This window comes from Crocuta crocuta, unplaced genomic scaffold, assembly GCF_008692635.1.
Source record: "Crocuta crocuta isolate KB4526 unplaced genomic scaffold, BGI_CrCroc_1.0 scaffold130, whole genome shotgun sequence".
In the NCBI taxonomy this organism is placed as follows: domain Eukaryota; kingdom Metazoa; phylum Chordata; class Mammalia; order Carnivora; family Hyaenidae; genus Crocuta; species Crocuta crocuta.
In genome coordinates this window covers 5,745,578-5,759,488 of record NW_027527920.1, presented here as the reverse complement: position 1 = coordinate 5,759,488, position 13,911 = coordinate 5,745,578, and the positions used below count along the sequence as shown (strand labels likewise).

At 53.5% G+C, this 13,911-nt stretch overlaps 1 protein-coding gene across 1 annotated transcript in view; it reads left to right on the top strand.

Moving 5' to 3' along the window:
• The first annotated feature begins 731 nt into the window (after positions 1-731).
• The window catches only part of CORO2B (coronin 2B), a 68,917-nt gene continuing 55,737 nt past the window's right edge, over positions 732-13,911 (top strand). Inside the window, exons 1-2 of the mRNA XM_077746530.1 lie at positions 732-753; positions 8,291-8,491. Coding sequence (XP_077602656.1) covers positions 745-753; positions 8,291-8,491 — 210 coding nt within the window. The 5' untranslated portion in view covers positions 732-744. The remainder of the gene's footprint in view (positions 754-8,290; positions 8,492-13,911) is intronic.

The following is a 13,911-nucleotide window of genomic DNA, read 5'->3' as shown; positions in this document are numbered from 1 at the left end:
TTTGGAACCCTGGGCCTACATGGAACCCCATTTGAGAACCTCCGGTGTAAGGAAAATGCTGGAAACCTGCATTCAAGCTCAGGTCATGGTCCCGGGGTTGTGGGATGGAGCCCACATGCTGAGCATTGGAGCCTGCTTACGATTCTCTCTGTCTCTCTCCCTCTCCCCGACTTGTGCGGTCTCTTCTCAATATATTAATAAACAAACAAACAAACAAATAAATATGTCCCTCCTGTGTGTCCAGTCCCGGGGTGGGGACAGCAGAGCTGGCCCCGAGACGGAGGAGGGCCAGGTGACGGACTGGCTATCACTCAGGGACCCCGCCTGCTGTGGGCACGGGTCCCCTGTGTTCCCGTGTCCCGTCCTCACAGAGCTTCGGGGTGGAGGTGTGGCCGATGCAGCGAAGAGGGCGGTGATCCAGGAGGAGGAAGGTGGCTCGTCCCACGTCACCCGGCCAGGGATCTGGCAAGACTAGACATGTCGGCCTTTCTCTGGCGGCCCGTGGACAGATAGTGCTCCTGCCACAGACCCTGAGGGGCCAGCGCAGCCCCCAGGGGTCTCCTGGGCTCCCTGGCTGACTGCTGTCCCCCACGGACGCAGCCACGAGCCTCCCCTCAGCTGAGTCAGAGGCATTTGTGTGTTCCGGTTAAAGGACCGCGTTCCAGTCATCGTCATCCAGAAAACGCACCCGCTGGCCACAGGAAATCATTTTTAGGATTGGAGGACAGGATACAATTTACTTCCATGTGGAGGGTACGTAGTGATTATCTCCGAGGAGAAAAAAGCCGGCCGCCACTTCTTAAGAGGCTCTAAGGGCCACTCAGCTGCGAAATGACTGCTTCTTCCTGCCGGGCCCTCCTCCTCTCGGAGGGAGACCAGGATGGCGCTGGGCCCAGGGAGAGGCCGCCGGGGAGCAGGCCCGGCAGCTGCACACATCTGGAGGCCAGAGCCTCTCCCTCCCTCCTCCTGACCCTCAGGCCAGCCCCGTTGTCCTCCTGGCGGATCCTGGCCTCCCCAAGTAAACAATTGAGGTCAGAGCCTCTCCCTTCCAGGAGAAAGGGACAGGGCAGAAGTAGTGCTCGGCAAGCACCTGCCCCGAGCCAGACACCTTGCCAGGTACCTTGTATTCGGTGACTTCATTACATCCGGTGAGCTGGGTGACATTATCTGCATCTTCTGGATAGATAAACATGCTCAGAGAGGTTGAGTAACTAGTCTAAAGTCACACAGCAAAACAAAGAGTAACTTTTGGATTCTTTCTGACCCCCGAACTCTGCCTACTACATAATTTCCTTATACTTTTGTATAGTGCCCTGTATTATGTGGAGCACGGGTGAGGGGATATGAGTTTAGGGAGAGGCCAAAGGAAGAGAAGACGAGTACTGCATTGGAAAGAACAGCAGACTCAGAGTCAGAAGTTCTTGGCTGGTCTTGGCTCTGCCACGTCCATAGCGTGTGACTTTGGGCTAGTCTCTGAACCCATCGGAGCCTCAAATTAGGCGCATATGTACTGTATATTTTCAGTGAGGTTATAGTATCTGCCCATTGGTCAGCAGGGGTGGAGGGAGGAGACCGCGGCGGTGGCTAGACTGGGTCACGGCTGTGACGCGGGTCGGCGTCTTGGGTTCTGCGGGCACTGGTCCCCTTGCTCATACTGTACCTACGTCAGCAGCAAGGGACCCACTAAGCCCTAGGCTGAGAACTGTACTGAATTCCGAGGCTTTGGCCGCCTGGCGACGAGGAGCCCAGAGATGCTGGGGCTGCCTGACTGGCAAGACAAGCACAGCAAGGAAGGGTGTGGACCTGGAAACACTATTGGGGGTGGGGGTGAGGACGGACCCCCATCCTGATGGCAGGAGCGGGGCTTCAGTTTGAAAAGGAAACTCAAAGCCTCAGCAAGCTGAGGTCACAGCCCTGGCGTGAGGGTCCCGAGGGAGACTCCGCCCCGCGCACCCAGGGAACGGGGCAGCTGCGCCTGACCTTGGCTCCTGCCCTCCCCCCATCCTGGAGCCTATTCATCCAGTGTCACTGTGAGGCTCCTGTTAGACAGGAGTCCAGGACGAGGCTGGGGTTGGGGGTGGCGGTGCGGGGGACAGAAAGAGGTGGATGCCCAGGGAGCTCACAAGCTAGCAACAGGAGAGAGAAGAACCCTGGCCAGGGTGCCAGGACCATGACCCTTGCTGGACACTCTGACCCCAAAGTCCCTTTCTGTTACAACACACTGCCTTTCCCAGAGGAGCTCTGTGATCTCGTCTTGGGGCCGGAAGACCAGCTAGTCCCGTCCATTCTTCCACATCACCCTGCTCAGAGGTCATCCACTGGAATCTTGAATCCTTCCAGGGATGGAAAGCTCATTACCTATCAAGGCAGCTTCCTTTTCCACTTCAGGCAGCATTAACCCTGAAGAAAGTCCTCCTTTTTAGGGAGCTCCAGTGTGTCTCAATCTGTGCTGGAAGGTTCAGAGGGGGAGCCCTCTAGCCTCACTGGAATTAGCTGGCAGTGGGGGGGGGAGGGGGTCCACCAGGATCAAGGCCGTGCTTGGGGGCAAGGGGTGAGGGGCCGAGGGCCAGATTTTAGCTCATCGCTGCCACACTGATTTCCCTTTGAGGTCGGGGCAGCTCCCCCACCCCAGCTTGGGCATGGCCCCCTCCTCTGGCAGAAGAGGGAGGAGTGTTCTCTGCTCCCTGTCTGCACACGCGTGCAGCTGAGAGTGAAGTCAGCCCCTTAGTAACTGCAGGCGGAAAGGTCAGTACCCCCGGGGCCCGCGGTCACCCTGCTTTGGTCCAAAGTGTGTGTCGGTGCCTGATCTGGCCTCCCGGGCCTTCGAGCCTTCTGTCCACCACCCTCGGCGCTCGCAGCCCGGCCCTCACTGCTCTCAGGCGGATCAGGAGCTTGTCACTCATTCCCTCTGCCTTTTCCTCTCCATCCTCGCCCCCAGCAAAGCCAAGTGATGAGTAACAGGGCCATCTTTAACCTGCATCGAATCAAAGCTTTACTCCTGACTCCTAACGCTTGCAGAGAAGACAGGAATGACTTTGAAGCTGTCACAAAGCAACATGAGACAGAGCTCTGGAATGTTTTATAACACAACTGACGGGGTGTCTTCAAAAACTCAGTGCCATTAAAAAACAAAACAAAACAAAACAAAAGGTAATGGGAACGTTCTAGATGGAAAGGAGGCAGAAGGTCATCACCAAAGGGAACAGGTGGGAGCAGCGTGGCTCCCCATCCTGGCTGTTCACAGTATGGGAGCGTTTTGAGTATGGGCTGGGTCTCAGATGGTACTGAGGAATCGTTCCCTTTCTTACACGTGATAATGGTGATGTGTACTCATGTAGGAAATTGTCCTCCTTTGTGGAAAATGCACGCTGACGAAATAAGGGGACAAGAGTCATGTTGTTTGCAACCTCCTTTCAAATGAGTCCACAAAAGAAAAAAAAAGACAGACACATGCACGCGCGCGCGCACACACACACACACACACACAGGGAGAGAAAAAGAAATGTGGCAAAATGCTAATAATAATTAACCTAGGTGATGGGTGATTATTTCCCCATTCTCCCAACTATTTTTTTTTAATATTTATTTTTGAGAGACAGAAAGGAGCACCTGGGTGGCTCAGTCGGCTAATCGTCCGACTTTGGCTCAGGTCATGATCTCACGGTTCATGGGTCTGAGCCCCACGTCGGCCTCTGTGCTGACAGCCAGCTCAGAGCCTGGAGCCTGTTTCGGATTCTGTGTCTCCCTCTCTCTCTGACCCTCCCCTGCTCAAGCTGCCTCTCTCCCTCTCAGAAATAAATTAAAACATTTTTAAAATTTTTTTAAAAAAGAGAGAGAACAGAGAGGGGCAGTGCATGAGCAGGGGAGGGGCAGAGAGAAAGGAGGAGACACAGAACCTGAAGCAGGCTCCAGGCTCCGAGCGGTCAGCGCAGAGCCTGATGCGGGGCTCGAACTCGCAAACCGCGAGACCATGACCTGAGTGAGCTGCAGTCAGACGCTTCGCCGACTGAGCCCCCCCGGTGCCTCCCAGCTATTTCTTATGTACTGAAATCTTTCATAATAAATGGGTTGAGCAAACCTGATCTGGCTGTAGCTCCTCCACCCCCGCTGCCTCCGTGCCTGGTACAGGTGGATGGCCCCCACCCCCATGAGGCCCACAGTGACCCCCTCCTCCCTGACCTCCAATTCCCATGGCGCTTACGTCCCACAGTCTGTGTGCCACCAAGCGACTGTCAGATTACCAAGAACTTGTCAGGCACTGGCTTCGTCTCCATATCTGAAAGCAGAGTGTGAGTTGCTGCTTTCCTAGATGCCCCTCAGGAGCCTGGGCCCCCCGGCGCAGCACTGGTGTCCAGAATGGGACTTGCTCCCATGTTATGCCCTTCTGATTCTCATTAGACAACCACATAAATTCAGAAATTATGGATCTCGTTTTAGACAGGGAGCACCTGATGCTCGGAGAGGCAAAAATGCTTTTCTCCAGGGCCAGCGGGGGTCAGAACGGGGCGTGGAAAGCCGGGATGGCAGACTCCCCGTCCAGCCCTCTGCCAGGCATGCTTGCTGTAGGATTTGCATGAAGTGAGGCCGTGGGCCCAGAGTTGGGGACGGCGAGGGCCCCCAGCCCTTCCAAAGGCCCAGCCGAGGGGAGAGAAGGTCTTTGGAGACCCGGCCCCAGCCTGCCAGCCGGTGGGGAGAGGCCGGTGCTGAGAGCAAAGCCCTTAGAAAGACACTCTCCATTTGTCCCAGGAAGCAGGCTTCCATCATTCGAGGGCCTGTGGGGGCCCAGCTGCGGGAGACGTCCGCGTGGGAAGAACAGGCCCCAAGGCCGAGGGCTGGGCTCTGGCCCCTCAGTGCAGCATCTAGTTCAGAAACGCTAGCTGGGCTGTGAGGGGCACCGGCGGCACGTGTTCAAGAACACAGGTGTGGCCGGCAGGGGCCTTGACCGCCAATGCCTCTCTGTCTGTATACACCCCGAGGACGGGGGCACTGGGGAGATGGGGGAGGGAAGAGGGGGCGGAGAGCGGGACAGCATGGAAAGGAGAATGGGAAGATGGACCCAGGTACAGCCAGCACCTTTGGGCCCCCCCAGGGAAACATGAGTGCTGCGGGGAAGGCTCCAGAGAGCCCGTCAGGTTGGCTTGCCTGAATGTCGCCGGCTCTGGGACTCAGCATCCCTCAGAGGCCCACCGGGCCATGGCAGACGCGGGCTGGGGGCCCTGAGGACCTGGGTGCAGGCACCGTGCCTGAGTGTGCAGGGCTCTGGGGTATCCAGAAAAAGCGGGGAGTGGAGGGTAGGGGGGCTGCACAGAGCCCAGCCCTTCCTCTCCTGCCTCGCTTTCTGCTCTATCAAGTGAGCCTCGAGGGGGGTGCCGGGCCTGTGATGTGCACATCATGGCGGTTTGTCATCGACTCCTCCGCACACGTGGAGGTAGTGCGGATTATCAGCCTCCTTTATATAAGAGCCCACTGAGGTAGCACAGAGAGGTTAAGTGGCTTTCCCGAGTCACACAGCTAGGCAGCAACAAAGGCAGCAGTGCCTCTGGGGCTATGTAGCTCCCAGTCTGGTTCTTCCGAGCAACCTGTGAGACCCTACAGTGAAGGCTGAACCAGGGAGGAGGTTAGTGCTGGGCCGTTATCGACGGGCCTGGCTCAGCCCACCCCAGGTGCCAGGCTGTGAGCTGTGCTTGGACTGGAAAGAGAAATTGTCATCTTGCCCACCAGACATGGGCTAGGAAGTGGCCCCCCAAGCCTTGCCTTCTGGGAGAGACCGAATTGCACACTAGCTGTCTTACCCCCACCCTGGGAGGGTGGGCCCATCACGGGGCCCAGTGCCCAGCAGGTCTCCCCATGGCATCTAGGGCTCATGCGGGCTGCCCCGGAATTGCAGAGACTAGTCTTCAGTCTGGCTCAGAGGCCCTGAGTTCACCGCCTGCCATCCCAGAGCTGAGACTGTCCCCCTGGGAAGAGAGAGCCCGTGACACGTGGAAACTAGTTGCTGAGGGAGAGGTGCTGGCCGGCCAGGGGCTCTGAGGAGTCCGGGGCTGTGGAATCGGAACTGAGTAGGGCCCTGAAGGCTAAGGGTGCGCCGGGCAGGGAAGAGGGGTGAGGGCGTTCCAGGCCCGGAATGCACCAGCCTGGAACGGGAAGTGGAGTTTTTCTTCCGTTCTCTTTCGTGGGAGCGGCGGAATCTAGAACATTCCAACAGAAGGAACAGAGCCATTGCTAGCACTCCCCTATCAGCCTGGCTTTTTGCCCAGGCTATGCTATACTTTTCATACTTTTTTTTTAATTGATTCATTATCTTTTAACTTAGCCTTATTAGCAGTAATATCTGTGAAATCATAGATTCGGCATGCAAGTTATATTATTTCGAATGCAGATTAAAATAAACGCATTAGGCCTAAAATTAAAAAGTTCATCTCTGTACCGTGTAAGGGGATCATGAGTGACCACCTGGGATCCCTCCCGGGCATCGCTGACATAATCCCGACACAGAGTGGAGGGGGCTTCCCCAAGGTCATGCAGTCAGGAGTGCCGACCAGGGTCCCGTCCGGGCCCCGCACGCTTGCCCGTCCAGCAGGACTATGTCGTGAGCAGCCCTGACAAACCTGGGCAGGGACCAGAGAAGGCAGATGGAGTGAGTGGCGGCATGGGCAGAGGCTGGGAGGGACGGAGGGAGGGAGGGGCGGCGAGCAGGGCGAAGGCCCCTTGGAGTGTGGAGTGACCTGGGCAGTGGAGAACGTAGGGGTGAGGGGCTTCAGGGAGCGGGTGGAAAGAGGATTTGTTTGCAAGTGAGGAGCCCTCCCTGAGATTCCCCTTCTTGGCTCTGCACCCGCTCCTTTAGCAAAGAGACCTTTACAGCCGAGCTCCTGCTTTGTTTACATCAAACGCAAAGTTTTGCTTTCAAATTCCCAGGGTTGGTGTCCTGATTCCGTGGTAGTGCTTCCTTTTGTGTTGACTTCCCTTGGAAATTTCCTGTAAGCAAATGACCCTTGCCTCTGTCTGTCCTGAGATGGGGTAGGAGACATCGGGAGAGTTGGCGAGAAGCGGGAAGCAGTGATCATGGCAAAGTCAGGCCAGAAGCATGCTCATTTACAAAGCACTGTTGAGCTCCAGCTGCATGCCAGGCCCCAGCCGGGTACTTGCATGCGGCCCGCTGCACTTGCCTGTCTGTCGAGAGCACTCCTCCTTGGGGTCCATCCGTGATGATGCGCATTTGTCAGGCTTGCCTCTAGGAGGCGCCGTCCCGTAGGGAACCCGGACTGCGTCGCGGGCGGCCCGGCACGTTCTTCTACGTACCCACTTGCGCACATCTGTGTTCTTGGCTGCGTAGCACAGGACGCGCATGCAGTCGGGGCCAACTGTTTGGTTGGCTGGAGCTTGTGTTCTCAATGGCGGGTAGAGATGGGCTGGGAGGGACATGGATCCCGTGTCTAGAATGGCGGCTCTGGAACTTCCGTGTGTTCTCACTGGGCGTTTCCCGCAGGCGGGAGGAAAGCGGAATTAAAATGCTAATTTCTGGCCCCATCCCCCAAGTATTCGATTCAGTAGGTCTGGACTGGGACCCAGCATTTCTCAGAAATGATGTATGAGGCTCAGATGATTTTGGACCACCCACTGAGAAACCTTGCTCCAAAGGGTCAGCTGGCATAGCACAGAGTCTCAGATTGCCAGTCCGGAGACCTGTGTTCCGGGCTCTACCTATTAGCTGTGTGGCCTTGGACAAGTCACTTAACCTCTCTGTGCCTGGTGATGATGGTGATATACAGGACTAAGAGATTCCTGAGGGTGCATTTGTGGATTAGAAGCTCTAGAAGGAACCAAAGGAAGGGATGGTAATGGATGGCTGTTTGTCTCCTGTCACATAAAGGGTGGCCTCTCCCCTGGCCCTCCACCTTTGTGGACACCCAGCCTCCTCTGTCTGCACCTCCCATACTGAGTTGAGCACCGCCTCTGACATGCAGATGGCAGCCGGTGTGTGTGGCCGGGTGGATGGTCTGCTCACATGCCACGTCCCTCGAAAGTGAATGGCCCTTACTTACATCTTTTCTGGAAGGTGGGATGGGAGTGTGTAAAAAGACAAGAAATACGAGATGCCCTTGCTCCTGTCTCTGTTCTCATAAGACTTTGCTATGAGACTAAGTCCTCTAGCACAGAGCGGGACACACAGGGGACCCTGCATCCCGGGACGCTCCTTCCCTTCTCTCCGCTCCCCTCCACCCGGTGCCCAGCCCAGGCCTTTCCGGAAGCAGTGGCCTGCCTGACCCATGTCTCTCCTGGCCCCTCACAGATGTCCTGGCGTCCACAGTACCGCAGCTCCAAGTTCCGGAACGTCTACGGGAAGGTGGCCAATCGGGAGCACTGCTTCGATGGTATCCCCATCACCAAGAATGTGCACGATAACCACTTCTGCGCTGTCAACGCCCGCTTCCTGGCCATCGTCACCGAGAGTGCAGGAGGTGGCTCCTTCCTGGTCATCCCCCTGGAGCAGGTAAGGGCCCGCACCTCCCGAACGCTGGCTGTAGCCCAGAGCAGGGGGAAGCCCTTCTTGGTCACTGCTGAGCCTGCTGCCTCCATTTCCCTCTGCACCACCAGCCCCCTGCCCGCCCTGTGACTTCCTCGTCACATATCAGGTGCTGTGCCCTCCCCAGGGTTTTCCTGAGGTTCATCAGAATGAGTCAGGCCAGGATCTAGGAGACTTGAGATCTGTTCCCAAAACTGCCCCCAAAGATTGCTTCCCTGAAGCACTTGGACAAGTCCCTTCCCTTTGGATGCTTGGGGGTCCCATTAGCACCCGGGGTCGGAACATCTGATCTCCGGCTGATCTCCAAGACCAGGTCCAGCTCTGCCATTGCATGTCCTGGATGTCCTTGTGGTTTGGAGCTGGATGGGACGAGGGCCCAGCCACAGGCACACGCGCTGCTGCAAGAATGACACGCTCCTTAAAAAAAAAAAAAAAAAGTTCCGAGCTCTCTGCTGAGAGGCTGGAAATAACGTTTCTTCTCCCTCATCCCTGCTTCCCATCTAAAGGTTTCCCTCCTTCTGCGGCTGCCTTTGTGAATATAGCAAATTAAATCTGCAAAACCTAGATCATGAAATTTTGAAGCTCTCCGTTCAGGCGGAGTCGCTGGAGGCCCGTGGGAGGTCACGCGCCGCGGGGAAAGTGCTCGCTGTCAGTCTCGCTTGTTTATGGCTGAGCTCTCCCTTCCCGGCCTGACTCATCTCTACTCCCACCCTCCACCAAACCACCCAGGGGAGGAGGAGGTACGTGCGGAAGGAAGCCTCGGTTCTCAAAATCCGCTGTCAGCTGGTGGTGGTGGATGGATTTTTCCAGTCTCTCCTACCCATGGTAGGAGAGCCCAGATTTGGGAAAGCCTTGGGCCATATCTTCCCCCCACTAAAGGGGGCAGCCGCAGTGACACCTGGGGACAGAGCCCTATGCACAGAGAGGCCCAAGGCGCCATGGCCCTGGTGGCAGGAGATCCGGGTTCTAGGGGGCTCCGCCACTTGCCAGCCATGTGATTCAGATGTCACTTAACCTTGCTGCGCCTCATCTAGCCCTTACGGGAACAGGGATGCTGAATTCTCCTCCGTCCACATGTGTGACGCTGGCGTGGAGTGGGACGGTAGATATGGAAGCTCCTTGTGGGCCACATAGCATGGGAACGGTGTTTGGGGAGTTTCCTGGGAAAATCGTTAGCTCTGCACACGGACTTTGCCCACCGATGCCCACAGCAGCTCTGACGCCGTCGGAAGGATTCTGAAGCGTTGCTTGTCTCCCCTCTCGGACCAGATGGGCTCAGATACCTGTCTGCTTCCGGGACCAGCTAAGCTCCAGCCGAAGCAGGACCCCAGCCACGTTTGGGTTGGTCCCTACTGGGGCCCAAGCCCGTTGCCAGCACCCTGCGATACTCCACGGTACTGGCTTGCAAAGGGCAATAAATAGTGCCTCACACTGTAACAGAAATTAATTCCAGATGTGTTAAAGATCTAACCGTTAAAAGAAAAGAGGAGAGAAGGGAGAAAAGGAAAGAAAAAGCTGCAGGTATGTTACAGGAAAATGGAGAGTATTTTTATTATTTTTTTAATGGTTTTTTTTTTTTTTTTTTGAGAGAGAGAGAGAGAGTGCAAGCAGGGGAGGGGCAGAGAGAGAGGGAGACACAGAATCCGAAGCAGGCTCCAGGCTCTGCACTGTCAGCACAGAACCCGACGCAGGGCTCGAACCCACAGGTGAGTTAGTGATCTGAGCCGAAGTCTGATGCTTTAACTGACTGAGCCACCTAGGTGCCCCAGAGAGTATTTTTTTAAATCATGCAATAAGGAAAGGCTTTCTAAGCAAGACAAGAATCCCCAAACCATAAAGGAAATGATGAATAGATTGGAACAAAAAAAAATTTTTAAGGTAAAGTTTTCTGTACTACCATGAGGCAGCTAAGGAAATTTTAAGGCAAGCCATGTCACTGACATAATACTGGCACTCTAACAGACAGCAGATCCACGTCCAGAAGAGAGGGTTCCAGAAAAACCAATAAGAAAAAGAACCCAGTGGAAAATAGGCAAACGATATGAAAAAGCAGTTCACAGAAGATGAAAATGACTCTTTTAACCTACTAAAATAGGAAAGATATAAAAGCATAGTTATCTCTGGTGTTTCAAGGATGTGACAGAGCACATTCTTGGTGCACTTGATGTGTTTACATCAAATTTACAGGTAGCTTGGCAATAACTATTAGCATGTAAACACACACATCCACTGGCCCAGCAATTTCACTTCAAGGAATTCATCCAACAGAAATAGTCTCAAATATTTAAAAAAAAAAAATGTTTGCAACGTTCTTTAGTACTCGATCTTTTTTACAATTTTTTTTAATTTCCTACAGAGAGAACATTCTCAAATTCATATAATTCATAATTTCAGCTTTATTTGTTCACGTTCTGTGATACATGGTGTTTAAGTTGACTGATAATGGACTCACAGTGACGGCTCACTTTACCAGTTGGCTTCTGTTGTTTTGTCTCATTTCAGTAAGTTTTCACTTTACAGAAGTTTATGCTGGTTCATGCCGCACTTTTATAGTAGTGAAAATTGGAAGCAGGCTGCGGGTCTATCAATAAGGAAATGTGTGAATGAATTAGGGGCCATCCACATGAAGGGAAGCTATGCAGCTACCAAAACTGATGATGTAGAGGTGCCTGGGGAGCTCAGTCAGCAAAGCATCTGACTCTTGATTTCAGCTCAGATCATGATCTTGCTGTTCGTGAGTTTGAGCCCTGCATTGGGCTCTGTGCTGACAGCGCAGAACGTGCATGGGATTCTGTCTCCTGTCTCCCTCTCTCTCTACCCCTCCCCTGCTTGCTCTGTCTCTCTCTCTCTCAAAAGCAAATAAACACTTAAAAAAAAAAGCTGATGATGTAGAACAGTTGCTGCCAAGTGCTCAGGTCAGAATCACTTACGCTTTTTTAAAGTATCGAGGACGCCAAAGAGCTTTTACTTAGATGGGCTCTATCAATATTTGGCATATTCAAGATAAAAATGAAGGGATTTCAAAAAAAGATATTTGTTAATTCATTTTTAATTTTTTTCAATGTTTATTTATTTCTGAGAGAGAGACAGAGACGGAGCGTGAGCAGGGAAGGGACAGACAGAGAGGGAGACACAGGATCTGAAGCAGGCTCCAGGCTCTGAGCTGTCAGCACAGAGCCTGACACAGGCTCAAACCCACAAAGCATGAGATCATGTCCTGAGCCAAAGTCGGCCTCTTAACTGACTGAGTTATTTAAAATAATATCAGTAAGGGGCGCCTGAGTGGCTCAGGCAGTTAAGCATCCAACTTCAGCTCAGGCCATGATCTCACCATTCATGAGTTCAAGCCCTGCATCAGGCTCTGTGCTGACAGCCTGCTCTGGATTCTGTTTCTTCTCTTTCTGCACCGCCCCCATCCCCACCCCCTGCCACTGACAGTCTGTCTTTCTCTCCTTTAAAAATAAATTTTAAGAAAAACATTAAAATTTTTTAAAATAACATTGAGGAACCCATTTCACATTCTCCCAAGAAACATATTTTTATGAAAAATAGCTATTTTCCAAAACAAAAAGCTAATAAGAAGAAATTTGTCTAGCTTCATAGAAGATTTGCATGTTATATATGTATTTATATTAGAAGATTTCCATATCTGCTCCTGCATTCAGCCTGTTTCAATACCACGCACGTAGCCTCTGGAAAACTCCGCTGTATACGTCTGAGAGAATAGCAGTGAATAAGGCACATCTTGTCCTAGTATTATTATGAAAATAGTTTCAACCCATCAGAATCCCTGAGAGTCTTGGGAATCCCCTGGGCATCCCCGGAACACACTCTGAGAACCGCTGATTCTCAAAGAGAGCATTTCATGCAAGGAAATCTCATGACCAACTGCGAAGTGAAACAAAAAGGTGAAATATCACTAATCTCATTAGAAAATTTCTATCCATCTGTCTACCTCGCCGGAAAAGACCGGAAGCATACACACCTAACGTTAATAGGGGTTCTCTCTGAGTATTAGGATCTCGAATGTTCTTTCATTTCCTTCTTCCTTAGCCATCGCTTCTAAATTTTTTTTTTTAGGTGAACACTTAGTGCGTTGTATTTTAGAGAAAAAAGTAAATAAAAGCAATTGGTGGATGGGAAGAGGTTTCAGAGGCGGTGGAGAGGAGCTCCGTTCAGCCCTCTGTTACATCTGCTGCAAATGTTGTCTTCCAGACATGCCTGTAGCTTGCTGGAGAAAATGCTAGCGAGGCGGAAGTATTTGCAGTGAGGCCGAGGGGTGTCAGTGAGGGGTGGGTGGCTGTGGCCACTCTTTGATCTAGGAGGTTCCCTTAGCCTGAGGCAGGGCCGAGTGAGACCGTGTGGAGCAGTGTCCCACACCCAGAGAGGAGCTCCGTAGGCATCAGGGCAAGTGTGTCCTGTCCTCTGCTTCATAGGCCAAGACAGCCAGCCTCCTGCCCACCGTGGTCACGCTGAGCCCGCAGGCCTGGCCCAGCTGGTCTGGGAACAGGGCTGGCGAACTATAACCATAATGCCAGGTTCAGAACCCTCTCATTACCTGTCAGCAGTTGAGAAGAGCTGTTCTACGTTGGTCGACTTTTCTAGAAAGAAGGTTCTATTATTTTAGCGCCAAGGTTCGCCCCCCCCCCACCCCCAGTTTGACAGAGCTCTCTCTACAGTTTCCTGTGTTTTCCAGTAGAAACAATAAAAAGATTTTGGCCCTTTCTCAGTGGGTCCTCATTATTGCTTTGAGCGTCAGTTATGAGCTGTGGACTCATGAGGGCACGCTTTNCCCCACCCATCTATATCAAGTGTCCCTCCCATTCCTTTCTTGCCTTTCTGAGAGGTTCAGGCCCAATGAGAATAGCACAAGCCCGGGACTCGCAAATCCCTGTCCCCTCAGGCCTTCTGAGAGAGACCCCAGCTCCCCAGGGAGCTTCTCTCCCTTTGTTCAGTTTCCCCCAAGGCCTGCTTGCCTAAGAGTTCAATATTTGTGACCGAAAACTCCTGCAGGGCAAGAAGCGTGACCACACAGCAGCGGGGCCCACGCCTTGCCCTTGCACACGGCACTCTAGACCAACACAGTCGGAAAATCGGTCCCCTTGGGTGGCGGGCGGAGCCACCCGCATTGGCCTAGGGTTGGTCAGCGCAGGAGGGGACCCGAAACCAGCCTCCCCGGCCTCTGAATCCAGCCCCTGCTGGGGACGCTGGGGAGCAGCTGAGTTGCGGCCGGCACATCTAGAAGAAGCGCGTTTGCCTTCCCTGGGGCTCTTGTTCAGGCTGCTGCTGTGAAGGCCCAAGCCTGTTTTTCTCCCTGGTTATCATTCTGCCGCCAGCTCTGTCCTCTCTGGAGTGGAATGTTAAGCTGCAGATGGGGGGCGGGGGGG